The 26245-nt window shown below is 41.5% G+C and overlaps 1 protein-coding gene across 1 annotated transcript; it reads left to right on the top strand.

Moving 5' to 3' along the window:
- Positions 1–834: 834 nt before the first annotated feature.
- Positions 835–26167, top strand: sgpp1b (sphingosine-1-phosphate phosphatase 1b). Its single transcript, XM_051388102.1, has 3 exons — positions 835–1945; positions 11409–11498; positions 20839–26167. The coding sequence occupies exons 1-3, from the start codon at positions 1142–1144 to the stop codon at positions 21388–21390; spliced, it is 1446 nt and encodes a 481-aa protein (XP_051244062.1). The 5' UTR covers positions 835–1141; the 3' UTR covers positions 21391–26167.
- The last annotated feature ends 78 nt before the right edge of the window (positions 26168–26245 follow it).

Here is a 26245-nt window from a genome sequence, read left to right as displayed (position 1 = left end):
TACGTGCGCGCCGCAGCTACTGTTGCCTTCAAGTGCTCCTACCAAACTCAAACTTTAGAGGCTCAAGTCCTAAAAGGTTTCAAATAAGTATCCAGATAAAACAAAACAGCCCCTTCTGGAAACAAGATAATAATGAGCATGAAAGGGCATCCTAGAGATCCATTTTAAGACCCCCACATCAGTACAATGCATGACTATAAGGGGACTCCAGAGAAAAATAGGCAAAAAGGAGGAGCTGAGGCGGGCTGAATGAAGCCTGGGGTACCTGTCTCTAGAGACCAAAACCTTTTTTGTACCAGGCTGTAAACATGTTTATTTCTGTTGTAAAGTTCAGCATTTCAATCACTCCTGGAGCCAGCCTCTAGTGGCCGTTAGAGGAACTGCAGTTTCTGTTACTTACGCGTTTTATTTGCAGCCGCGGAGGCAGCGTATATTATAGTATATATTATAGCTTTTGGGGGGAGTTTTCTGCACATAGCTGCAAGCACTTAGGGCTACTTCTGATATTTAATAATCAGTTAATGACATACATACATCAATAACAGCCTAATTTTACATGTAATCATGATAAAGATACAGCACAATATAAATGCATGGCAAAAACAGCATAACTTCAGTATTTTAATATTAGTATTTCCCCAAAATTGCACTGATTATACACCTCGCTGAGAATATTGTATTTAATTTCTGCCAATAAATCCTCCCAAATGTTACACACTGGACCTTTAACGTGACCAAAGTTTGGCACATGGACGAAGAGTGGGGAAATTTCCGACAGCCCCTGAAGGCAACAGGAAAGGCGCGCTCCCCGGACTGCTCCGTTTATCTGTCAGTTGCAGGATAACCCCCCCCCCCGGTAGCGGGACACTGAACGCGGCTGGCCACTACCGGACAAGAATCCACCCGTTCGGTTGACCCGGTACCGTCTTACCGCGAACACTAGCTCATCGTTATTGGAATAAAAACTTCCCGCCGTCGTAAGTTGTGACCGTTAAAAAAAAAAACGGGCTCGGGGTTTACTCTGCCATGATGCACGGGTTGGCTAAGAGCTAACAGTTAGCCGGTGTTTGTGGGGGGAGAAGCAGCGGAGTCGGTGCTCCTTCTTTCGGCCGTACGGCGGGGTGAACAAACCGGATTAAACATGGAGAAAAGTAACCGTTTGATAGAGCTGTTTGACTATCTCCAAGACCCGCACCTTGTCGCCCGCTTTCAGCGCTTTTGTGGGGTACGCGGGACGTTTTCGGGGACCGTCTGCGCTGCTGGTACCGCCGCCTCCACCTCCTCCACCAGCAGCGGCAGCAGCAAGGACGCAGCCCGGGCTCACTCGCTCAATAACGGGGTTTGCCACCAACACATCACCGCTGAAAATGAGAGTGAAAACTTAATCGGAGCCGGCGAAGGGGAGAAGGTGCAGACAGCAGCGGGTGTTAGGAAGAGAACCGCGGATGCTAAGGTGAAGAACCACGGGGAGGAGAGTGAAAATCCTCCCCGGAACGGAGCGACGATGCCCGCAGCGGCCGCCGGCGGAGAGACGACCGGTGCGGGCAGTGAAGTTACCCCCGGACGCAGCACTCTGAAGCCGCTCCGCAAAAACTCTCTAACGGGCGACACCGGGCAGGAGTTCCTGATCGAGAACCGGTTCCTCTACTACCTGTTCACCTTCGGAACCGAGCTGGGCAACGAGTTCTTCTACATCGTCTTCTTCCCCCTCGTCATATGGCTGGTGGACGCGTTCGTGGGCCGGAGGCTGATCATCGTCTGGGTCTGGGTCATGTACCTGGGTCAGTGCACCAAGGACGTGATCGGCTGGGCTCGGCCCGCTTCTCCACCTGTGGTCAAAGTGGAGATGTTTTACAACTCCGAGTACAGCATGCCGTCCACACACGCCATGTCGGGCACGGCCATCCCCTTCTCCCTCTTCTACATGACCTCCGGCCGGTGGGAGGTACAGTACACCCCTGGTTCTTTAACAAGGAACCCATTAAGTGACACATATTTTAATATAATTATTGAATACATGTCAATAACTGCACAGAGTAACTGATAAACTGTGCAATGAACAACAAATAGTGACTGCAGGAAGTTTGTGTCAACCAGAGATTTTGGTGAATTTAGATCAGATTATTATTAATATTAATCATTTTAATCAGTTTCTTTATTAAGGCTGCGCAATAAATCCAAATATTATCGAAATATCAATATGACCAAGTGCAATATGCAAATTGAAAGAGCTGCAGTGTCTTATTTTAATTGATTTTTTTTTAGTAAAAATTAAATTTGTGATGCAAAAATTATGATTCCCACACTAATATCATAGAATCATATCGCAATATATGTTAAAATGATCGCAATATGATGATTTTACCATGTCTGCAGCTCTATTTAATGCAACAACTGTACAGTTAACACATTAACTGCAGGAAGTTTGGGTTAAAAGAGCGATATTTGGATGAATTTTGAGCCGATTTGTTTCCTGTGAATATTTATCAAAGATGAGTTTTCCTGATATTTTAACATTTATACTTGCTAAAACTTTCACTATATCCAGAGAGTAGCACGAGCGGATAATATGTGAAAAAATCGGGTTATTCTGGCTCCTATAATCCACCGATCAGAGCCGAGAAAGATAATTGATTTCAATATCAGAAAATATGAAGTTATTTTAAATTCCCTGCTGCAGCTTTAAGTCAAAGTGTTAAACAATATCTTAAATCTGAGTCGGCATCAGGAGAGAAGGAGAAGCTGGAAGGAGTTACTTCCTCCTTTTCAAGAAGGAAATTGAGAAAGTTCCTCTTGTGAAGTTTCCCAATATTAGCAAGCATTGGTCTGAAAAAACTGCAACCCTGAGAGGTTTATGGTGCACAGTTAATCCAAATATTGTGATTTAACTGTGCAAATATATGAGAAAACATCAAGAATAACATGTTTGTGTGGTGCAGACCTCAACAACTGTCACATCGTCATCATTTTAATTGTTTTATTGTTGTTTTCTGCCAGTAAAATGTAACTTTAACCAGTTACAACCTGCAGAAATCCTGCGTTATGCATCGTCACAGTGCACAGAATCAGCCAAAAACCCCACTTGGCTTCAATCTACTATTATACATGGCCTCTGTAATCCTCTACCCCCCCCGCTATGCTACAACAACACAAAGAGCCAACTCTTGATACAGGATCACTGAGACTTTGCCCTCTGAAGTCAGTCTTCTGAAGCTGTGTCATTAACAATGAATGTGCGGTTGGTTCGGTGGATTCAGTGACAGAAGCCCGGGCGGCTGTACAGCTGTGTGAGCAACGTTTGTTGACTCTTTACTGCTTGTACTACGCCGTAGTCAAGCTCGCCGTGGACGCAACACGACTAAAAGTCTACAGTCCACGTACATACAGTCCCCAGTTGAGGCTGTAATGCTCATTAAACAGCAGGAAACAGAGTTTTTAGGTCATATTTTTGGGGAAAAGTTAATTGGTTTTAGCTTCCAAAATGTAAATATTTGATAGTTTTCTTAGTCTGATTTAATAGTGAATTTAATATTGCGCGTTTTGGACTTTTAATCCGACAAAACAGGCAATTTAAATATGTCAGCTCAGGCTTTAGGTAGTTGTGATGGGTGTTTTTCACAATTTTCGGGGATTTTATCGGCCAAATAATGAAGATTAACTGTGAAAATACACAGCAGATCAATGGATTATGAAACTATTTCGTTAAACCTCAGTTGTGCTTTGACTTTGAGCTAAATAAGCTAACTCGTTACCATTGCTGACATCAATGAAATGAAAATGAAACCAACACTGAAGTAACACAAAGCTGCAGTTCCTCTAACGGCCACTAGAGGCTCCAGCAGAGAGTCAATCTCCATAAGGCCTCATATTAAAATGCCTAAACACTTATGGTCTCTATAGCTAATAGACAACTGTACAGGGGAGTGGACTCTGGACATATTAGCATGTTAATAGCTCAATAAGTAACGCTTTTCATGCTACATATTCAAAGACATTTTCAAAGTGTCCCTAAATCATTGGAATAACACGCCTGGAAGGAATTTTGTTTTTACAAGCCATTCCCTGTTGTCCTTCCCTTCATCTCCTCCCATTCACTCGGGAGGAACAGGACCTCCATTGTGTCCAGTCTGTTAAAGCCAACAGGGAGTCTGTGTAGTCCACTTCGATTGTCTTACAGTGCATCCACACGGCGAGGAACGGGATCGACGTACCGCGGGAAGTCTGTTTGAGTCTCGTAGACGAGGAAATCCAGTGTGTGGATGCTTCTCAGGCTCCTCGCTCTTTGCTGTAGAGCTGCAACAATGATCTAATTTCGTTCATTTTTCTTGAAGAAATATCGAACATTTGACGGGTTAAGCCTCTAAAATAGGAGTAATTGTCACTTTTCACTATGTTATCATTGTAAATTCAATATATTTGGGTTTGTAGGACAAAATTAACAATTTAACGGCGTCAGATTGGGCTCTGGGAAATTGTCATTGTCACATTTCTCACTATTTTCTGGCATTTTAGAGACAAAAAAAACAAATTTGAACTTGTCATTGTGTCCCAAAGGCGTACGTAATACTAATTCTACCTGCGTTTTAAGTATGTTCTTGCGTTGTTAGTTCAATAACTCCAGTAATAGAACATCTTTCTTGTTGATTTAAGCCTCTAAAATAGGAGTAATGTCCCAAAGGCGTACGCAACACTAATTCTTAAGTATGTACTCGTGTTGAAGTACATTCACACTGGTGAAATGACAAAAATAAGTGTACTTAAAGTGTGGAGAGTGGTTCAATAACTCCAGTAACAGAACATCTTCTTCCTTACTGATTTGAGGCGTTTATCTGCAGTTGTTGCTCAATGAGGCTGCACTGATTACCACTTCTCGTTAGGTAGATACTGTTATTACTACTGTAGCAGCTATCCTATGTGTCAGTGCAATTCCCATAATGCCTTTATTGTATATGTCATATTCTCCAAAAAGTCGGCTGATGTTTAACAGTCATTATTTTTGTAAAATGTGGGAAAAAAGGCCCAGATTTTAGAAGAAAGAAACAGACAGAGGATCCCTGTATTGTACTGCTTGAATCGCAGCAGGCGAGAGCAGAGGTGGCATTGATTTACGACACTCTGCCTCCCCGTCTGTCTGCCAGAGGAGGAGATAACAGAGCCGACCCCCCCGACCTTCGAGTGTGAGACTCCAAGATAAGATTGATTTAGCTCTCTCAAGACTCACTGTAACAACAGGTCTTTCTCCACTCGTCAGCCTGAGTTTGGATAAACACGAGCGGTTTAAAGCTCTCACATTTGGCAAAAAGAGTCCGTTCACGTCTTGTTAAACACTTTATACAAAACAATCTATTCAAGGTCTTAAAATACAAACTGCTGCTAGTGTGGAATACCTGTTAAACCTGATGCTCGCACGCTAAAGTTTGAGTCTCGAATGTCTAGCTGGGGTTTAAAACGTCTTAAATTGCTGATTCCTTCAATGAACGCAAACAAAAACAGCACCTTATTAGTTGTCTCAACACTTACATCCTCTTTTAAGCTGCTGGTTCCCAACATTTTTCCTTAAAGGGACCCCTTTTCTATCATTTAGTAAACTTATTAAGTGACATATTTTATACATATTTCCTATTATATTCGAAACTGTTCAATGAAGCCAAACAGTGTTAAATAATAATAATGTAAAAACCAAATAAAAAGCGAGATTAAAAAGGTCTTTAATTTCCTTTTTTTTAAAGAAGAGAGCTCGTCCTTTTACTGTCCAGAGACAGTCGGTTCAGCAGGTTAGGGGCATAAAAACAGAAAGCGCTCTCCGTCTGTTATCGGTCTGATATTGTGTCGTGTGAATCCGCCGTTACTCAGAGTCGTGATTCATTAATATCTGCAGTTTATCTCTGACTCTGGTGTCAGCAATTTGATGGAGAGCTGCTGCGGAAACGCTGTCTGGACACAGTTTGAACAGTCCTTTGTCTTAAAGCTACCATATTATTATCATTATCGCTCACACTTTCAGTGATACGTGAGGTAGCAGGATGTTCTGTGTAAATTTCAGCTTCCTGTTAGAACGACGTGACTGGAAAATTTTTCAATGAACAGTGTAGTTTTACCGGATTCTTGAATATTGACAGAGTTGGAAAGGATGATACAGATTTAAATGGCTGAATGTGAAGTTCCTGAGGACGTAGTTTATCAACCAATGTCTAATGTTTAGTTTTTGTTTATTTTTAGGGGGTCTAGATTACGTAATACCTGCATTTAGTGTCAGGAATTATAAAAAATGGGTTCAAAATGAACTTGAGAGATTGAGAGATAAATCAGGCTTTGTCCTTTCGCGTCCCTCGCTGTTTGCCGTAGCCGCTCTGTGAGCTTTCCGGTTGAATCGCAGCCTCAGATGACTTGTGTGAGCAGAGCAGGAGTGTTTGGGTTTGGATGAGCCACAGTCAGATGGTCCTCTTCCCGTCCCACCACCGCCACCCTCCTCCAGCTCAGACAGTAACCAGAGCCAGATGTCTCTCTGTGGAAGATACTGGTCAGAGTGGAGTAAGGGAGGGGACGAGGGACAGGACAGAAAAGAGCAAAAGGGACGGAGGAAGCAGAGGAAGGATTAGATAGTAGTAGATGAGAGGAGATTAGACGAGACGAGACTCGAGGGAAAGAGATGGAGAGAAGAGAGGATTAATACAGAAAAGTGAGGGGGCGGAAGAAAGATAAAAGAAAATGAGACGGAGATAAGAGGAGAGGATGAGCGGAGGAAAACTGATGGAGAGCAGATAAAAACCGAAGATGTAAAAGGAAAACTGTGGTTTTAGTACCCTGCCATAAATTCACATGACGTTTCCCAGCAGAGCCGGAGCAGAAAGCATGATGGGTAAACAGGCTTTGTGTGAGACTTCCTCCCTCGAGCAGGACCATTAGGTGGGAACACTACGGCTCTTCCTGCAAACATGAATGATTTTAACAGTATAGCCAAAATGTTCCCTAAAGCATCAGCGAGTCCGCTGTCTGTCCGCTAACATTTAATATAATTCTGAAATGTTTCTCATTGTATAAATCATTATAGACTTAATTCATTAATAGACTGGTTATGTCCTTACACATCAGTGTAGTGTGCAGTCTTCAAATCAGAATCAGAATTACTTTATTGATCCCTGGGGGGAAATTGGATGCTAAAAGTTGCTAAACAAGACATTAAAAGAATAGAAATAATAAGAACAAACGTATGTGCATTATATTACAGTATATAACAAAATATAGAAAGTAAGACATTAAAAATATGTACACATCCCCATATAACAGCAGTGTAATGAATAAATACTAATGCTGAGAACTGGATCCCTGAATACGTGTGTACAGTATAACTGAAGTATTAATGATTAATGAGTAAACCACAGTATTAATCTGTATAAATGTCACCATACAGGTTATCTGGGTACTAGTTTGTTTTTCTCTTGTTGACATGTGGAGCTGTAAATTTATAAAGTTTGTAGTCCGCAAATTAAATCGTAACAGCGATAATAGGTAATTAGGTGAAGACTTGTACTGTGTGTGTGTGTGTGTGTGTGTGTGTGTGTGTGTGTGTGTGTGTGTGTGTGTGGTGACGTCAGGGAGCACAGAGCAACCCAACACTGAGGCTAACAGTCAATAAGCAGTGGGTAAAGAACCACAAGCCACACAAAGAAAAACACCATGTCCATAAAACTTTGCATGAGGCGACCGCCGCTGCACCGCCGTGGTCACGGGCTCGACGCCACAGCGAGCATGCAAACACGACCGTGGGACCCGGGCACACACGCGCTGTTTGGACAACATCTCTCCCTCGCCTCGACCTTCCCTCCCCTCACACTTGATGACAGTTTTTCCCCAAACACAGCATTGGTGTGAGCGTGTCGAGGGCGGCGGCGGCTGCGTCTGACCCCTGACTACGCAGCTAATCCACACACATAAAGAGGCCTCTTTCCAACCATAAACCTCCCTCTGCGCTGACCTCGTTTCTGAGAACTCTCCGTCTATAATTGACACTTTAAAGTGAAGCCTTGTGGTTAGAGGGACACCTGTAGGAGGGTCTCACAGGGGGGGTTGTCTGACTGTAACCACACTGATGCAGCAGCTTGTGATCAGCTGTTGGTGTTTTGTCCTTGCCTGCTGCTCTAAATACTAAATATAAATGCAGAATTATTGAGAAGAATATGAGAGATTATGTTTGTAACTCTCAAATGCCGACTGTAGGTAGTTGGTTTAAAATTGGGGGGGGCAAGAGACTACAGCACAGTGACAATGCTAGCAGGTATAACGTTTACCATGTTCATCATCTTAGTTTAACATCTTTAAAATCACGTAAAACACAAAGTACAGCTGAGGCAGATGGGAGTATTTTTGCAGCTTTTTGGTCATAAACATGGACGGCAAACTGAAGGATCAACCAGAAATAATACAATTCACCAAGTGGAGCGTTGATCTGTGCACCAGATTTCACTGAAGTCCATCCCAATTGTTCACTCCTAACCAGGAACGGGAACCTCATGGTGGCTTAAGGAAAAGCCAGAGGATCACCAAAGTCTGTAGGCGTAGCCCTCGGGCCACCACGAATATCTGTTAAAAAAATCACGGCAATCCATCCAGTAGCTGTTGTACGACGGAGTATTAGGGCCAGACTAAGAGAAAACATTTTTTTTTTTGGGGGGGGATTATGAGAATAAAGTCATGACATTACGAGAATAAAGTTGTACTATTGCGAGAATAATTATTACGACTTTATTCTCGTAACGTTACGACTTTATGCTGGTAATATTATGACTTTATTCTCGTAACGTTACGACTTTATGCTGGTAATATTATGACTTTATTCTCGTAACGTTACGACTTTATGCTGGTAATATTATGACTTTATTCTCGTAACGTTACGACTTTATGCTAGTAATATTACGACTTTATTCTCATAACGTTACGACTTTATGCTGGTAATATTACGACTTTATTCTCGTAACGTTACGACTTTATGCTGGTAATATTGTGACTTTATTCTCATAATTTCCAACATATTATTCATTTATTGATTTAATTTTTCCTCTTAGTGTGGCCCTAATACTCCGTCGTACTGTTGAGATATTTCAGTCTGGTTTCATATACATAGATGCAGCTATGAAAATAGTTTCAAATGAGTCTCTTCTCAGAGCTTGCATGGAAAACTTGAACAATAGCACAGAAGATTAATGCCCCAAACTCCAGCACGAGTTTTAATAACTTCTTGAGTTAAATCTGGATGAAATATTTCATTAAAACGTGCATGAAACACTGTTTTTTATCTACTCTTCCATTATGTACAAGCTGTGATATCAGTGCATGCCTTTGGATAAAGGTGAGTGTTTAGTTCAGCAACAGCTACGCTGGCAGATAAGCAGCCATTGTTTGGGACAAAGGTTATCGCTGTGTTACAGAACTTACATTTGTGCTGTAATATATTAAGAGGCTGGAGTTCAGCTCCCACCGTTGGCAGCTTTCTATCGTCGTATCCATCAGACTAATGCACGTTTAATTCAATCACACTCAAACACTGGCTTCAGGAAGAAGTCTGGCATTGTTGCAGCATTTAAAACAAAGTAGATAACATGTAGAAGTTTACAGGCTGACACATTTACGAGGACAGCGGGGTTCATAAAGTGATATCAGCCTGCAGTGTCGCTGAGACATTAGCTTCTTTGTGTGCTGCACACCTCCCGCAGTGCAGCTCATAAGCTCCTCACTGTTACTGCTTCAAAAACTTCAGATGTTACGGAGATAATGTTGCTGATGCCACAGGCTGGACTTCATTGTTTCTCAGCTCTGTTGTCTAAATGAATGTTCATTTAAATTGTAGTCGCTCGGTGATTACGAACATGTTTGTATATTTAGTAAAAAGCTCAATATTGAGGTAATAATTCGATTTATTTAGCAAATGTTTTTCACCTCTAGCTGCACAATAAAATGTGTTAGTGTAAGGTAGCTCTTTCTCAGATTTACGTGTGGTGTGCAGCTAACAGATGTTTGCAGTGTCTCAGGCAAATTCATCAAACGCCGTCTTATCGCTGTTTCATTAGCATCAACAGCTCTGGTGTGTCATTTCTCCCTGAAGGCTGGAGGTGTGGGAGTCGCAGTGATGGTGTGAGATTTAGTGTGTGTGTGTGTGTGTGTGTGTGTGTGTGTGTGTGTGTGTGTGTGGAAATGTGAGCTATCTCAACAACAGGAGGCCACAATGAAGAGAACAAAAGGCTTTTAGCAAGTGTGCAAAACCTCATCTGTCTCCCGGTCACTCATTTTATTTCTCTTTCTTTCAGTCGGACTGGCTGCGTTCAATCCACGATTACTTCTCATATCCACCTTTTTTTAAGATCAGTTAATGAAACGATTAGTCAATATACAGAATATTTGTATTATTTGGCAACTATATGGACTGAATTTATCAGATTTTTCAAGCTTAAATGGCAAATATATCTTTATTTTAGCCTTTAGTTGTTTAATGTGAGCTGAATAGTGAACTTTGGGTCAGAAACTAGACACATGGTCATTTTTGGATTGATTTTAATCTCTAGTTTGCAGCCCTAATCTCTAAATCCTGTTTTTATCAATAGTTCACATTGTATCTTATATTTTAATACTACGGCTGCCGCGGAAACGATAATGAAAATAATCATTGTAATGTGTTTTATGTGATAGTGAACTGAACTGAATGAATAGTTTGTGTGAACCAGATCAGAACTGAATAACTGCGACACTGTGCAGCCTTAATAAGAAGAAAACAAATAGTTTGAGTCACATGGGGGTTAAAATAATCTGACTTTGGACACTTTGAGCTGCAGTGTGAACCCAGCCGTCCTACAAGGCCTACAAGTACATCTGATAAGGAAACAGCAGGAATATTTATGAGGTTGTGAGTCCAGCTCCAGGAGATACTACATCAACTGCAGCATAATCTTTTTATTATCATTTTGATCACCAGGTCAGATCAATAAACACGCAGAGATATGATATATGCGCATATAGATTTTAGAGACTCATTAACAAATATAGTTATGGATTACATAATGTGAACTGGGTGCAGGTCAAAGGCAAAGTACAGGGAGAGATATACAGAGCAGAGTAGACTTTATGTGTATTTAAATAAATACAGCTTTGAAGTTTTCTTGCATATTGATTGTCACTAAACAAACCTCAGTGTGTGTTAAATGCATCTCTTTGTCCATTATCAGGTGAAAAACATCAAACAAACTTCTCAAATATGAAGTATTGTGTGTCTATTTAATATAATTGTGATTTATTGTAACACTTTTGGGTATTTTGTTAATCGCAAACTCTAAAATCTGCCTAAATAACTACTTTAATCTCTAAAACACTGCGGCTGTGTGAAGTTATTTTTAAAAAACGGTCTCCTTTCACCTCCACAGTACCCGTTCTTACTGGGCTTCAGCTTGGCTCTCTGCTGGTGTCTGGTGGTCTGTGTTAGCCGAATCTACATGGGGATGCACTCGGTCCTGGTAAGTATACACACACACACACACACACACACACACACACACACACACACACACACACACACACACACACACACACACACACACAGTGAGAGATGGTGCCAGCCTTGTCGCCTGCAGTGCCAGCCTCCGTTTGAACACGATAGCTGACGCGTAGGAAACCGTATCCGACCAGCAGTCACCTCAGCTCCAGAACTGTGCTGCCGTCGTCAGGTTCTGGTGTCAGTGTGTAACTGAAGAAGTACAACACACAGAACAACAACACAAATATGATCTTCCTGTTTAGTTTTAACAGTTGCACAATAAGAGGTTTTAAAACTGGTTCTTAAACTGGTAATTTGTGTTGAAACCCGAAATACGTCGACCTTAAATGTCCGAACTGTGGGTCTTTGGTATGTTATTTGTATGGTGAGACTAGCAGAAAGGGTGTGAAACAGGAAACCTTCACACCCATTGATTTTAAGCAGGAGGTGGAATCTGAACTTAAGCCTCCAGACAATGCGTTTCCTGCTTTAGAAATGAGGAGAAAACAAACCCCAAGTTTAGCAACATCTGCGAGGTGTCTGCTTCTCGTTGACTGTACACGCAGCAGAGGTTGTGATTACTGGAGGAATGTGGCTGATGGGTTTCTGTACAGTGTGTCAGCTGTTTTCTGAATGCATTTTCATTCCCATATTCAGTTCATTCAGGCTGAAACATTCACCATGTCTTCGTAGATGTACAAACATGGTTGGTGGGAGGTTTATTTCAAATGTTGCAAGCTTAATTAATATTATAATATAATCATTTTGTTAAAATCCTAAAAACCGATAAAAGAAATTGATGAAAGAACAAATAAACTGTTTTCTGTCCAGGAGTCACAATGTCTCAGCGGTCCAATTTTTTTGCATTTTTGACCTCTTTCTGCTCTTTTCTTTCGGGTTTTAAGTCGGGAAGTCCCAATTAAGTATCTCTGACCCCAATCCAGGTCATTTAATATGGAGTATCTTCCGACACGAGTCCCGATCTGATACTTATATTTTATTCGATTATGCAGTTTCACCGTGCTCACTTCAAGTCCATTAAAGTTATTAAAAATCAATCCAGTGTATAAAACCACATTATAATGTTGTTTTTTTAAGATTCAAGATTTTGGTACACGTCCCCAAATATTTGTACTATGTTGCGCAGCCCTAAAACTGACCAAAGAAGGCAGCAAAGACCAGCAACTCCCACATTGTGCAAGATAAAATGCTCCATTGTTAATGTGTTTCAGCTGTTTGAGTGTCAGAAACAAGCACTTTTAGTGGTACTTTGACGGCCGCGTTTGTCCCAAGGATTACGTTGCAGCCTGTTTCGTCAAGGCAATTGCAAACCTTTTTGTACCTATGGAAACAAAGGATCAGGGCCTAGCTTCATGCTCAATATAGCCGATACCAATTGGTTAACAAATGCGTTGATCGGCCCTGATGCTGATCTTTGAGATCACATCAGATCCCTCCCAAGTCTACCCACGCTAATCTGGAATATGCACCATGCCTTCAGCGCGCTTGGGCCTGTATCAGTCAACGCGCAGTGCAGATGTAATTGTTAAAACATTAAACTGTAAAATCTGTTTCTTTCTGGAAAAGGTTTTGGGGCAAATTCATGCCTGCAAAAACCTGCTCCTGCCCCTTTTATCTGTTGCTCTCACGTCAGCCTTTTTTTTTAGTTGTTTTGCCGCCAGCAGAGCTTTGAGCCGATGAGATCACCGTTGCACATTACAGGTACAGTCATGAAAAACATAATCTAACGCCAACGGGTGGGCGTGTTTACCCCTGGTGCCCTACAGCATTACAGTAAATCTGGGTTGCAACCCACCTATTGTTGGGTTGTGAGAGAGGATAGAGAAGATAAAGCAACATCTTCTGTAGAAGATCCCTAAACTACAGTCACTGGTGGGACTTTAAGCTTTGAGTTTTGTTCTAAAAAGCCAGTTAATGGAATGTCATCGGATAATTTTTTATTTTATTAATAGAAATACTGATCTAATACAAATTGCCACCCAATTCCATAGACGATCAGTCCCTCCTCCGACCTACAGATGGTCATGGACCTGGTTAAACCCTGGATTTTGGACCCTAAGGGGTGTGTGTCTGTGTGTGTCTGTGTGTCTGTGTGTCTGTCTGTGTGTCTGTGTGTGTCTGTCTGTCTGTGTGTGTGTGTGTGTGTCTGTCTGTCTGTCTGTCTGTCTGTCTGTGTGTGTCTGTCTGTGTGTGTGTGTGTGTCTGTGTGTGTCTGTCTGTGTGCATGTTCGTCTGTCCACGCGCTGGTCACATTAACCCTCGTTTGGGGTAATTTCAATCACTGGTAAATGATGTCAGTCCCGGTGCGCTGTTGGGGTTGGGTTGTTTGTCGCCGTGGCAACAGCCTCTGTGGTCCCGGCTGTGTCGGAGGGTTTGATGGATGGCGGTGTGTGGGAACCGGCGGACGCTGCAGTACGCTGGCCGTCCTCCCAGACAAACTTCTTAGAAGCTAATTCCACATCAGAGACTTTCTTTAAGGGCTTTTTGCGGCGGCCCGCAGGCGGTGTGGCGGTTGAGATCTCCACCTCAGGAATCACACGCACATCCGCCAGCTCACGTTGTGTTATATCTCCACCTGAGACCATCTCAGCTGGAAAATTAGGCCCAGTTTTCTTCTCAAACCATTTTTCTATGTCAGACATTGTTTATCTACAATGATTAATTCATTCAGGAGTTAATTAGATTTACAATTCACAGTGAGTAAATTATAGGCCACAGGCCTGAGTCATCGCACAACTTGAGGCACGCCTGATTTGTCCTGGCATTTAACCAGACAGCACCATGACTTTCAGACATTAGAAATGTGCTGCCTGAGAGGGAGTTCAGTCCTTTGATTATGGTTTTGACAGTCAGACAGCATTTAAGTCCTCATAATCTCAATAAATAACATTTACCAAAGTAATCTTATAATGTAGAAAAGTTCTTCAAAGGGGTTTACTCTCATATAGAGAAGATTGGTTCTCTTTTGCTTCAAGACTTTTCAAACACATCTCATAAGGTCTGGACACAGTTTACGTAACAGTAAACACATGACTGTGCCTGTTTTAAATCCAGTTCCAGATCACATTATGTTGAATTCAATTACCCAACAATAGTTCTAAAGCCTCCATCAGCATATGGGATACTCATCTGAACCCTAAACCCGAAGAAATTGGGTTATCTGAATGATACAGTGCGGTTTAACATTATTTCCCCTCGGATTCAGTGAGATTTCATATTTTTCATTTAACTTGTGTTTTACTTTCAAAAAACTAAATTTAAAAAAAGGAAAAGATTTTACTGAAACACTATCAACAGTAAAACAAGGGCACTTTTTCAGCCAGTTCTCAAAGAGCCTGAATCTTTCACTGATACTCTGACTGATCCCAGGTCAGTGTACATAAAACAGCTCATGATTTTAGTTAATGATTAATGTTAGTGTTAGCTGCTAACACTAACATTAATCACCTTGACTTAACTTCATGGCCCCTTTTTGATACTTCTTGTATTTCTGTAGACTGCAGATGCAACGTAAGTATTGGGTTTACTATTTCGTTTTTAACAAAATGAGACTGAAGAAAAAAAATCTACAAATTATATTTATTTCTGAGGCAGGTTATAAACTGCAGAACAATACTCATTTCTTTTCTCTGTAAAAGTGAAACTGAGCCCTGTTAACTACAGAAAACAGCCTCTTGTCAGTTAATCTTCTTGTGTAGTGTAACTGGGATTAAAGTTGAGCTGTGAAGACATTCTTCATCAGAGGAAGCAGCTTCGTCCAAACACTGAAACCATAATAAGAGTTGAATACATTGTTTGTCTGTTTACCAACAGCGAGGAACCATTTTAACCACCTGTTTCCTTCCTACTTTTACTATTTCTTCCTGTTTCAGATTGTATTCCACATGTCCCTCTCCTCCTTCCTCTCGCTCAACCCTTTCCTCTTCCTCCTCCTGTTCCTCCTCCTGTTCCCACATCTGACCCAACTCATGGATGCGACCGCTCATGGCGACACCGTCTGGACAAAATCATCCGCCTGTAACCCGAAAAAAAAAACTCCAGCTGCTCTTCCTCGTCTTCACAAAGATGTAAACAGTGTCTGTAACCGTAGCAACCTCCACATTTAAACTCCAGGCCTGTGTTCATTTCGTTTACTTTCCACCAGTAACTAGTGATGTCAGTTTATCTGTAAGATCTTAATGATCCATTAAACTCGCATCTTCCCTAAAATAGGTCCCCTGAAGTCAAACCATATTTTTCCACACTGCATTACAGCGTCTCTCACACACACACACACACACACACACACACACACACACACACACACACACAAATCTGTATCTGCTGCTTCCAATGCTTCAGTTAAGTCTTACTTGCGAGCATCATTACATCAACTGGGAAAAATCTTGATGTCTTGTCCATCGTTGGACACAAATCCCTGTGATTCAGACATATTTGGGATCTTTGGAAAGTTTGGGATCTTTTCTAAACTTTAAAGTCCAGTGGGATGGGACAGACAGTTTTAGTTAGGCTTTTTGTATTAATCTTTATTTATGCCATTATATTGGAATGAAGTATGATCTGGAAGCGCTTGTTTGACACCACTCAGTAATGTTACATAAATGTTTCTTTGTCTTGCTTCTAATTCTTTAGGGGTTGTAAACAGGAAGTATAATTACGCTGTGGGCTTCAACTTGAGCCCCATTAATTTCTGTTGGATCGGACCACACAGCTTAATTCAACATACTTTTAATGGTGCCTATTAGCACTTCCTGTTTGCAGTAAATGGACAATTATCACCAGATTACTTTGAAAACAAATCAGAAACATGATTCTCAAGCACGTTCTCAGGTTACAGGCAGCACCTTTTTTTTCTATTATTTGTTGGTGGCTTTATCGGCTTATTCGTAATGAACATCAGATAATGAAATCCTCTGAAAGTGCAAGCTACAGCGAATCTAAAAATATGTGTCATACTGTGTCATGTCTCTGAGTTATGACTCAATGCAACCACAGACGGCAGCTTCATGTTTTCTTTAACCACCACATGAACTGGATTTGTTCAGACGATGATCTCAGAAACACAACATTCGGGTCAGCTGAAGTTATACGAACTAGATCAATCACGCACAGAGCTCAGTTCCCCCCCTTGATAACGGCGTGCAGCGAGGGCTGAAGGCTCCGCTGTCAGGCCACGTAGGAACTGTTGTGTTTCAGGGAGTGGAGCTCGCACACATGGTGAGCCATTAGCGGTCAGCTCCGCCGGGCCTGCCGGGTACTTAATGTGCTCTGGAAATCATCACGCCCAATGAAACTACTTCCTCCTCCTTTGTTGTGCAGGAAGAGCTCGGAGACAAAAAGCTGCATGAAGTTGTTGACAGCTGTAAACCTTTCAGCAGCCTGACTGCTCGCTGACCACTTTCACTCAGAAGGTCCAGTGTGCAACAAATGGAATATAATATAACATTTATATGTACAGCTTTCTAGGGAGTCATGTGTCTACAACCAAACACTGGCTTTACATCGGGCCGTGCTTGCAAGGGGAACATGAAGTGACAGCTAGATGCTATAAAACAAGAAATATATTTTAAAACGTAGTTCTTCTGCGTTTGTTTGAGTCAATATGACATTGGATCACCTTCAGACATTTCCTGTTAAAGTTTCTTTTGATAGAGACAAATTCTACAGATGATGGCTACGAGTTAGCAACATACGCACCGACCATAAGCCTATAATTGTGTCCAGTTCAGCCTCTGACTGAACCAGTTCTTTTTTCTCTTCGGTCTATGGAGCCATTATTGTAGCAGTGGAGAGTTGTGTTACCGTATCTTAATCCATGTGTGTAGACAAATCTGTGAATATGCGTCTTGTCTTTTGCTTCTGCTCACATCTTTCCATAGACTTTGTTTGCAATTGCAAAGCACATTAATCAATCAGTTAGTTAGTTAATTGATAGAAAAAAGAACATTTTCATAGTAGATGAACCTTTCAGACAAACATTTACTAGTTTCAGCTTCTGAAATTGAATTTGGTGCTTTTCCTTATATTTTCTGACATTTATTGGCCAAACAATTAACCAAGAAAACAACTGACGCATAAATCAGTATTGAAAGTAATAATTAGCTGCAGTTCTAATGAATAAAGCGATCTGACTACATGTTTACATCTTGAGATAAGAGACTGCTATCATCCACTTGCTGTCCGTATGTCCACACTGATAGCAGCATCCATTAAGTCATAAAGGAAGAACCGCATTGCCTCAGGCTTTACATACAGGGTTATTAGTAGTTTAATATGTAACGCTCATTTATTTTCAGTGTAAGGCACTTTAAGATAAAAGCATCCAGCAAACAACCTTGTCGTTTCCCTCCGGGCACCGGGCCACCTGCTCGTCCTCTTTCTGGACATTTCTTGATGGGACAGCTCATTGTTGCAGAGCTCCCACTAGTTGTGTCAGTGGAGGAGAAAATTACAGACAGCTTTCACTCACTGTGTGTGTGTGTGTGTGTGTGTGTGTGTGTGTGTGTGTGTGTGTGTGTGTGTGTGTGTGTGTGTGTCTGTGTGTCTGTGTGGTTAAGTCAGAGAGGGCAGATAAAGGTTTGCAGCGGCAGCAGTAAGGCGATGAATCCCAGCCGCCTTCTGAAGAGGGTTTCTCGTTGGTTATCTCTCTGCTGAGTCACAGACAGTAAAATGTGTCCTTGCAGTGGACCATATACCGTCAGTCTGTCCAGGCATGTGACTCAACCTCCGCTGGGCCCTGGCTCTCGTAGTTCAGCACGGGTTAATGACTGACTGTGAGATACTTTAAACAGTAACAGGACCTTTTGGTTTCCTTCCAGCGAGGCCGTTCAACCTGCCAGGCGCTGCTGAAACCTCCCAACGTTTGGCTGCTGGACGGAGACTAGTGTAAATTTACAGTAACCCCTCATTGATTTCTTCTCCAGTGAAAGTAGACACTGATTAGACACCGGCTGTCTAAAGTAAACACAGTCCACACCCAGGTCGGCCTGATGAGGGACTATTAAGTGTTGACTTACACTCCTCCACCCACTGTGTGTGCACACAGGCGTAAAGAAACCCTACAGAGAGGCTCTGCTTTAAACGGTTGAGAGATTCTACCACTGCGAAGAGAAACAGGTTTCTCATTTACTTAATATTCATGTAGGTAAACACAGGGATAAATAAGACGAACCAATCAGACCTTCATCATTTAAACTCTTCAAACCAGTTCTTCTGTGTGAAAGGCAACATGAGGCTGTCATTAACTGTTAAACTCAGGCTCCAAAGTGAACTTCTGCCCATCATCAGTGCACAATGTGGTGAAAATAAAAATGATATTACAATTATTTTCACTCATGATTAGCGGGAAATTATGATGATTTTTGCGTCACGATTTTCATTTTCACTGAAAAACCTTAAAGCGTTGATGATGTTGAGGTCTGAAGTACCAGACAAACATATTTTCTTACATCTGAAGAACTATATTTTATAGACCAGGGCGTCTCTGCAGCTCTTCATTATAATGCTGTTTGGATATTGCACTTGGCCATATTACGATAAGGCTATTATTTTTGATGAATCGTGCAGCTTTACCGCCAATTTACCAGCCTAATTTGTTATTTTGTTAACACTATATTTATCCAGACAGTGAAGAATAAAAAATGTAATGAAAAATTGAGATGAGAAGAAAGAAAAAAAGAAACCCCCAAAATATAAAAACATACATAAGACAAAATAAAAAGCTTGACAATTGTATAAGCATAAAGTCCATTAGATGTTGATGACGGCTTATAGCAGTATATTGTTCATAGTATGTTTAATATATATTATATGGCGCTTGGCGGGTTTTATATTTGGACCCTTGTTAAACATGAAATAAAAACAAGTTTCATCCATGCTGAATGTCTAAATCTAGTTTTAGGAAAAACTATAAGGATTGGACTACCCTGCCTTTATATTAAAATGCAAATAATATGAATAAAAAATCTTAAAAATACATTAAAGAAAAATAATTCCCAGATGCTCAGCAGTGATTCCTGGCAGCGAGGTCGACTTGGTCCCGTGAGGTTTTTTTTTTTTTTGTGGAAATTACGCAAATGAAGTCATAATATTACAAGAATAAAGTCATAACATTTAGAGAATAAAGTCATAACATTGCGAGGATAAAGTCATAACATTACGAGGATAAAGTCATAACATTGCGAGGATAAAGTCATAACATTGCGAGGATAAAGTCGTAACATTGCGAGAATAAAGTCGTAATATTACAAGAATAAAGTAGTAATATTATGAGAACTCTTCCCGCTGCGTTAAAATGAGGAATGCTGAGCATCTTGTGAAGTTATACTTTGGTATCGGTTTCACAAATAAGGAAATACTTAATCTTTTGGCTCATCAGCATCAAATTGTAATCAGTATCAAGATGTATTTGAAATGATTGTGCAAACGACTGTTTCTATTTTGAAGAAAGAACCACACGGACTTGGAAGAAATTACTTCTTTTGTACGTTATTCTCGTATTATTACGACTTTATTCTGGTAATTTCCAAAATTTTATTCATTTATTTATTTATTTTTTCCTCTTAGTATGGCCCTAATGCTCAGTCATAGGAAATCCCTGATAACTGTAGGAAGGTAAAAAATATCACTGAAGCATTTGGTTTATTTCAGATGCTGACCAAGAAATGCAACAGGACAGTTTTATCCAGCGACTCATCAGTTCAGAAAGGTTTTGAAAGGCTCAGCAGGAATTGCTGGTCAGCGCTGTGAGAGGTTAAACGCCGCAGCAGGAAGCCAACTGTCAGTCTGGGTCAATAAAGAAAAGACCGCTGTGACCTTTTGTGTTTGAGTCCAGAGTTCACTGCCATGTTTAACGCGCTGGTTTCCTGTTTCCTGTCAACTCTTGAACTTCCTGTGTCCATCAGCAGAAAATGCTCTGATAAATATCTCCGTAACAGAAGTTACCTGATAAAGATTTATTATTCAAATGCAGTTTCCAAGAAATGTTGACGATTGAGTAAAGTTTAACTGTATTTGAAAGAAACTAAAAGATCAGCCGATGCAGTTTTGGACGAATATTCACTCTTTGGCTTACAATGGTGGTATGAATTTAAAATAACAAATTAATGTCAATAAACGGATCAAAATGATGCTGAAACAACGACATCATGATGCTAATTTGTAAAAAAGTTTGTGTTCGTACTTTGTTGTTCTGTCAGCAAGACGACAGGCAAACATCTTTTTTAAAATGCTTGTTTTCTGAATGGAGTTTGGTGTACACAACAACAGTAACCGTCTGTCTCTGTTTGTTTTTCCTCCAGGACGTCATTGTTGGCTTCCTGTACAGCGTCCTGATCTTGATCCTCTTCCTGCCGGTGTTGGACCTGATTGACGGCTTCAACCTGACCTGCCGCTACGCCCCGCTCATGATCGTCTCCCTTCACCTGGGCCTGGGCCTCTTCTCCTTCAACCTGGACACCTGGAGCACCTCCCGGGGCGACACCGCTCAGATCCTGGGCACGGGCGCTGGCGTGGCCCTGGCCTCCCACGTCAACCACCTCCTGGGCTTGATGCCCGACCCGACACCGGACCAGCTCCCGCTCATCATGCCCGCCCTCAACGCTCGCCTGGTGGCAGTGGCCCTGCTGCGCCTCATCCTGGGCGTGCTGGTGCTGGTGGCCACGCGGGCGCTGATGAAGGCCCTCACCATCCCGCTGGTGTGCCGGGTGTTCGGCGTGCCCTGCACAGATGTGAGGAAGGCCAGGCAGCACATGGAGGTGGAGCTCCCCTACCGCTACATCGTGTACGGCACGGTGGGCTTCAACGTGCTCTTCCTCGTCCCGCTGCTCTTCAGCTACGATCAGTTATCCTGATTGGATGAAGTGACCCTCCACATGTTCACCTCGTGCTGTTCGCAGATCAGATTTCAGATCCAGGACCTTCAACCTTAGTCTTCCCCTCATGGGACTGATGTGGATTAGAGCCTAATTACTGATCTGGACGCTGTTAGTTTTCCCCCTTCATTGGCTGAACCGGGAGCAGCTCTCCTGACAATCTGCTCAATTTGGCCTCGACTGTTATGAGCTCTACCTGTGGCGAGTGATATCTCTCTGTTCTGTTCTTTTTAGATTTATTTAAAATCAAATGGCTCCTCCTGGTCGCACTGAGCCCAAACATGCACTCCTTCCTCTACCAGCTTAATTCATATTAGAGAGCAAAAAGCTTTTCCCACAGTGGCCCTCTGGAAGACTGAAAATGCCACTGACCGCTACTGATAAATTGCTGTGTCTTAGTATTTACATTTATATTAATGCTAGAGTTGTTATTAAGAGTTCAGACAAAGAACCACACTCGAAGGGACGTTGTGACTCCTTGGTGAATCCACAAACAACAAATGGTTAATAAAACGTCAATAAAATGTCAGACAATAATTCAAAATGTTTAAAAAGAGAAATGAAGATGAAATGTTTCTTCACTCTTTGTGTGGTTCTTTGTCGGGAAGCTTCTTAATATTAATATTTGATCTTCCTCTCATCTGTCTCACCTCTCGAAGCAATAAGATCCTTTTTAAATTTTACACTTTATTATCCTTGTATCGGAGTCACCTTTGACCCCCCTGTGGAGTGGACATTCCTGTGTTTTAAACTTCTGAAATAGACCTACGCGCGGAAGAAATCGTATCGTTTTTGAAGCGTTTGTTTGAAGGTCGTCTAAAGGGCTCTTCCCACTCTTTCTACTCGGTTTCCGTCTTTATTCGGACGGATTATGTTCTGTTCTCTTGCTCTGAGATTGATGGCGATGACCGGGCACAAACTGTACGACCCAGAAGGAAGGAAGCTTCACTCTTGTTTGGGAAACGTACAGAGAGGTTTTTTTAAATAGTCTATAAGGTCGTCAGGATTTGTCCACTTGGCTCAGCATTTTCCTTTTTTTTTGAACACTGTAAAACTGACTTCCTGTTAAGAGATGCTCCTGATTGCACGCAGCCACTTCCTGTGCAGAGGAGAGATTCATCTACTCGTGTCAGGAGGGCGGCGGCGGCGGAGATAGCGCTGCTCTCAGGAGAGAGGACGCGTGGAGCGCCGGCGGCCGAGAGACCAGAGGGAGGTCGGGATGATGAAGGGAGGACACAGCTCAGGCAAAACATATATATATATATATATATATTTTAAACAATACAGTTTTATAGCCTTCTTCACGGGCCTCAGATTTATAAAAAACAAGTTGTAATATTTCTCATTTTAGAATAAACTCAAAGAAAAGTAGCATTTCAAGAAAAATGTAAATTGAATATATTGTAATAGGTGAAAGTCATAAATCACATGCTCATAAAGTTACTATCTTAGAGGTCCAGTGTGGAGGATTTAGTGGCATCCAGATGTGTGATTGCAACTGCCTCGCTTCACCCTCCCCTTCCAGTCGGGAACAGAGAAACTACGGTTTATACTCAGTTCCTGACAATAGATCCACACACTGGACCTTTTTAAAATACTTTTTTTTTTTTTTTATCATATAATTACAATTTTATTCTTGAAACACTTGAAAATGTTGAAAAATATTGTAATTTTATTCTCCAATTCAGTGTTTTGGACAATCCGACACCATTTCAAAAGGATCTGAGCGGTTCTGGTCCAGTTCTAATACCTTCATTTTGGATATCTACTGATACCGCCTAGTTAACACAACTTCCACCCCTCTGAATCTTGGCTCTACACACATTACAAGTCATTTCTCTTCTGTGTTTAAAGACTAAAATATTTTGGCTAGCTGCTGCTCGCTCAGATGCAGACTGGATTCATTGTCCAGCTCCTGGACTGGAACTCAAACTGGGAAACAAAAACATATATGGGGACCACTGGATATAGTTTCATATTAGAAATTAATTCATTCGCTAATACGCTGACGATGGTCTGATATATCGACAGGTTGAACACGCTGGAAAAAGTTGGTGTTGAGTTTTTATTTAAACTGTTTTGATTAATTCTGGCACCAATCGCTCTCCGAAACATCTCCCATTAGATCAGATTGTCCCTTGCTCTCTGACGGCTGATTATTTTTAGTTTTTAGGCCTCAAACATTTCACTGTCCGCCGTCCGTGCTCAGTTTCCTCGAGGCAATAATGACTGAACATCTGCACCGATGTTTCATTCGCACATTCCTCCTCGTGTTTCTCCACCGCGGCGGTTGCGGCTGAAGTGCCTTGCTCGAGGGCGCTGTTGTTGCTGGCGGAGGGTTCAGGTGCTGCTGCCCCCTGCTGGTGACCTTTAACCTCCGAACTGAAGTCCAACAGAAAGTCCTGCAGGCAGCAGGTTGAGCAGGAAGTAGCGTTTCCAGCTGACTTGTTGTATGTTGTTGTATCCGGTACTGTTCTCATATGAATGCACTGTTCCCAGAATGCACTGCCCCCCCGAGCAGGGCAGAGAAGGTGACGTTAGTCCTGAATGTGAACCTGAGGTTGTTTATCTTCATGTAGAGCTGTGAAGGTTGTGGGCAGCGACTGCAGACAGTTTGATTCCTGCTGTTTAGTTTCTCACATTCGTTGTTTTTGTGTTTAAAATTTTACTTTTTGCTTCAAAAAAGTTGATTTTATTTGGTGAAATACTAAAAGCAGCAAAGGAATTTGAAGTATTCCAGCCACTGTGGTGTGTACATGAAACTATTTAATGCAGTGGTTCCCAACCTTTTTCCATATTATAATTAAAACTGTACAATGAACTCAAACAGTGAACTTTGGAAGTTTGTGTGAAACGAGCGATTTGAATGAATTTTGAGCAGATTATTTTCATGTTTAAGGAACTTTTTATAAGATTTTCTGTCTGTATGATGTATTTATTATACATTTTAACAATCATACAGACTTAATGGACTACTTTTTTTGACACATTCAGTGTTTTCTGGTCCCTGATGTTTGGCCATTGTTCTATTAGACAATTACCTTTTTGTTTTCTATATTTAAATTACCCGTTATAAAACCAACCTTCAGCTCGACTTGCTCACATTCTGCCAGAAAACAAGGACGCCACCGACGCACCGTCTCCTCCTGATTGGTCGGCGGCCTCCTCTGCCCGGCTCCTTTCACTTCCTGTGGCCTCGCCTCGTGCAACAACATATTTCTGTTAGTGTTTAGTTTGTTTGTTCTAGTCTGAATGTGGTTTCCTCTTTCTGAACCGGTGAAACGGGAAGTTTAATCTCTGTTTTTCTACTTTGCCAACAGTTCCAGGAGGTTTCCAATAGTTATTACTTAAATAAAATATTTTTCCCCATCAGTTCAAACACAAGTTAAAAAGGTTAAATATCAGTTTCAGTGTCTATATCTCTTCTCTAAACCAAAATCCTCCCACGTTTTGTGACATTTGATGAGTGACCTCGGACACAAACGTTGTTGACAGTGCAGATACGAGAGGTACAGCAGGAGGAGCTGTAAGTGTTTGAACACGTGTCGGCGAGGTATTTACATCCCGACCGGGCGCCGTTTCCTCTGCAGATGTTGGAGCGATTGATAAATGAGATTAAACCAAAACTTCCTGATGGTGATGAGCTTTGTGTTTCTATTGTGAGGCTCCACGAGACAAACCGATGTCCACGTTCACCAGCTTGTTAACGTGTGTGTGCGTGCGTGCGTGCGTGCGTGCGTGCGTGCGTGTGTGCGTGCTGTGTGTGTGTGTGTGTGTGTTAATCTGTGGTAATGGAGCAGAGCCATTTGAGGTGTTCTAGTGGACCTCAGAGGGATTTGAATTTGTTCAGTTTAATGTCACATTTCACAACAATTTAATAGATTTTACTGCAATAAAAATGTCAATTTGTTTGTTTTATTATCATCCATATTTATTACAGCGTCCTCTGAGATGTAATAATCTCAGGATTTGATGAAGCATTGAAACATTTGCTGTAATCAGCATTTTTTGATTTGTTATAATATTTTTAAAAATTGGATCTTATTTGTTAAAATCCCCCAAAAAAACATTTAATCCAAGAATTATAATTAATTTTATTTTTATTTTGTTGAATCCTAAATTTTATTTGTTATAATCCAAACATTCTGGCAACTGATGGGAACCTAAACTGTCCTTGTATCCCAAATATTTGAACCAGATATTTTGGTTACGGTGATCCAAAAACACCAAATTTGGAATAAACCCAAATATTTTCACAACTCTGCAACAAAATCAGATGTTTTTAGTAGATGAAGAAATTAGAAATGGAACTAAAACTGGACAAACTCTCATCCTCCTGGAGGCTGAGGGCCCCTGAAGGCCCCTGGAGGCTGAGGGCCCCTGGAGGCTGAGGGTCCGGCTCTGTTCTGAATGTGTTCCTGACCAAATACAACGAGGTGAACTGTGTTAGCTCGTAGCAGTTAGCCACCGCCGGCTCCGCGCTTCCCTTTAGTGCCTTTTATTGATGATGAGGAAGACGAAGGTTTTAATCTTCCGTGTGTTTTTACTCTCTTCGTCGTCTGTCGTGTTGCCTTTTGCACTTTGCGGCTGTGTTGACGCCCCCCCCGTCGTTGTGTTCACTGACTGTCTGCATGAGAATAAAATGAGTGTTTGTGTGAAACCAAATTTCAGTTTTCATCGTAAACGCAGATTTTATTGTTTGATCTGTTTCTGTCTGATTGTGTGAAATTAACTGAAATAAAAATAAAATAATGAACCTGCTGCTCTCTGGTTATCCTAACTTTATTACCACACAGATAGCTGACAGATAAATATATATATATATATATATATA

This window comes from Dicentrarchus labrax, unplaced genomic scaffold, assembly GCF_905237075.1.
Source record: "Dicentrarchus labrax unplaced genomic scaffold, dlabrax2021, whole genome shotgun sequence".
NCBI classification, from domain to species: Eukaryota; Metazoa; Chordata; class Actinopteri; family Moronidae; genus Dicentrarchus; species Dicentrarchus labrax.
Note: the sequence above shows the minus strand (reverse complement) of the source record. Positions and strands in the feature narration are given on the sequence as shown.

Excerpts from the sequence above, each read along its gene's own strand:
- sgpp1b (XM_051388102.1), top strand. The coding sequence starts at position 1,142 with ATGGAGAAAAGTAACCGTTTGATAGAGCTGTTTGACTATCTCCAAGAC. Across the intron at positions 1,946-11,408 it reads TGACCTCCGGCCGGTGGGAG|TACCCGTTCTTACTGGGCTT; the intron begins GTACAGTACACC and ends TCACCTCCACAG. Across the intron at positions 11,499-20,838 it reads TGGGGATGCACTCGGTCCTG|GACGTCATTGTTGGCTTCCT; the intron begins GTAAGTATACAC and ends TTTTTCCTCCAG.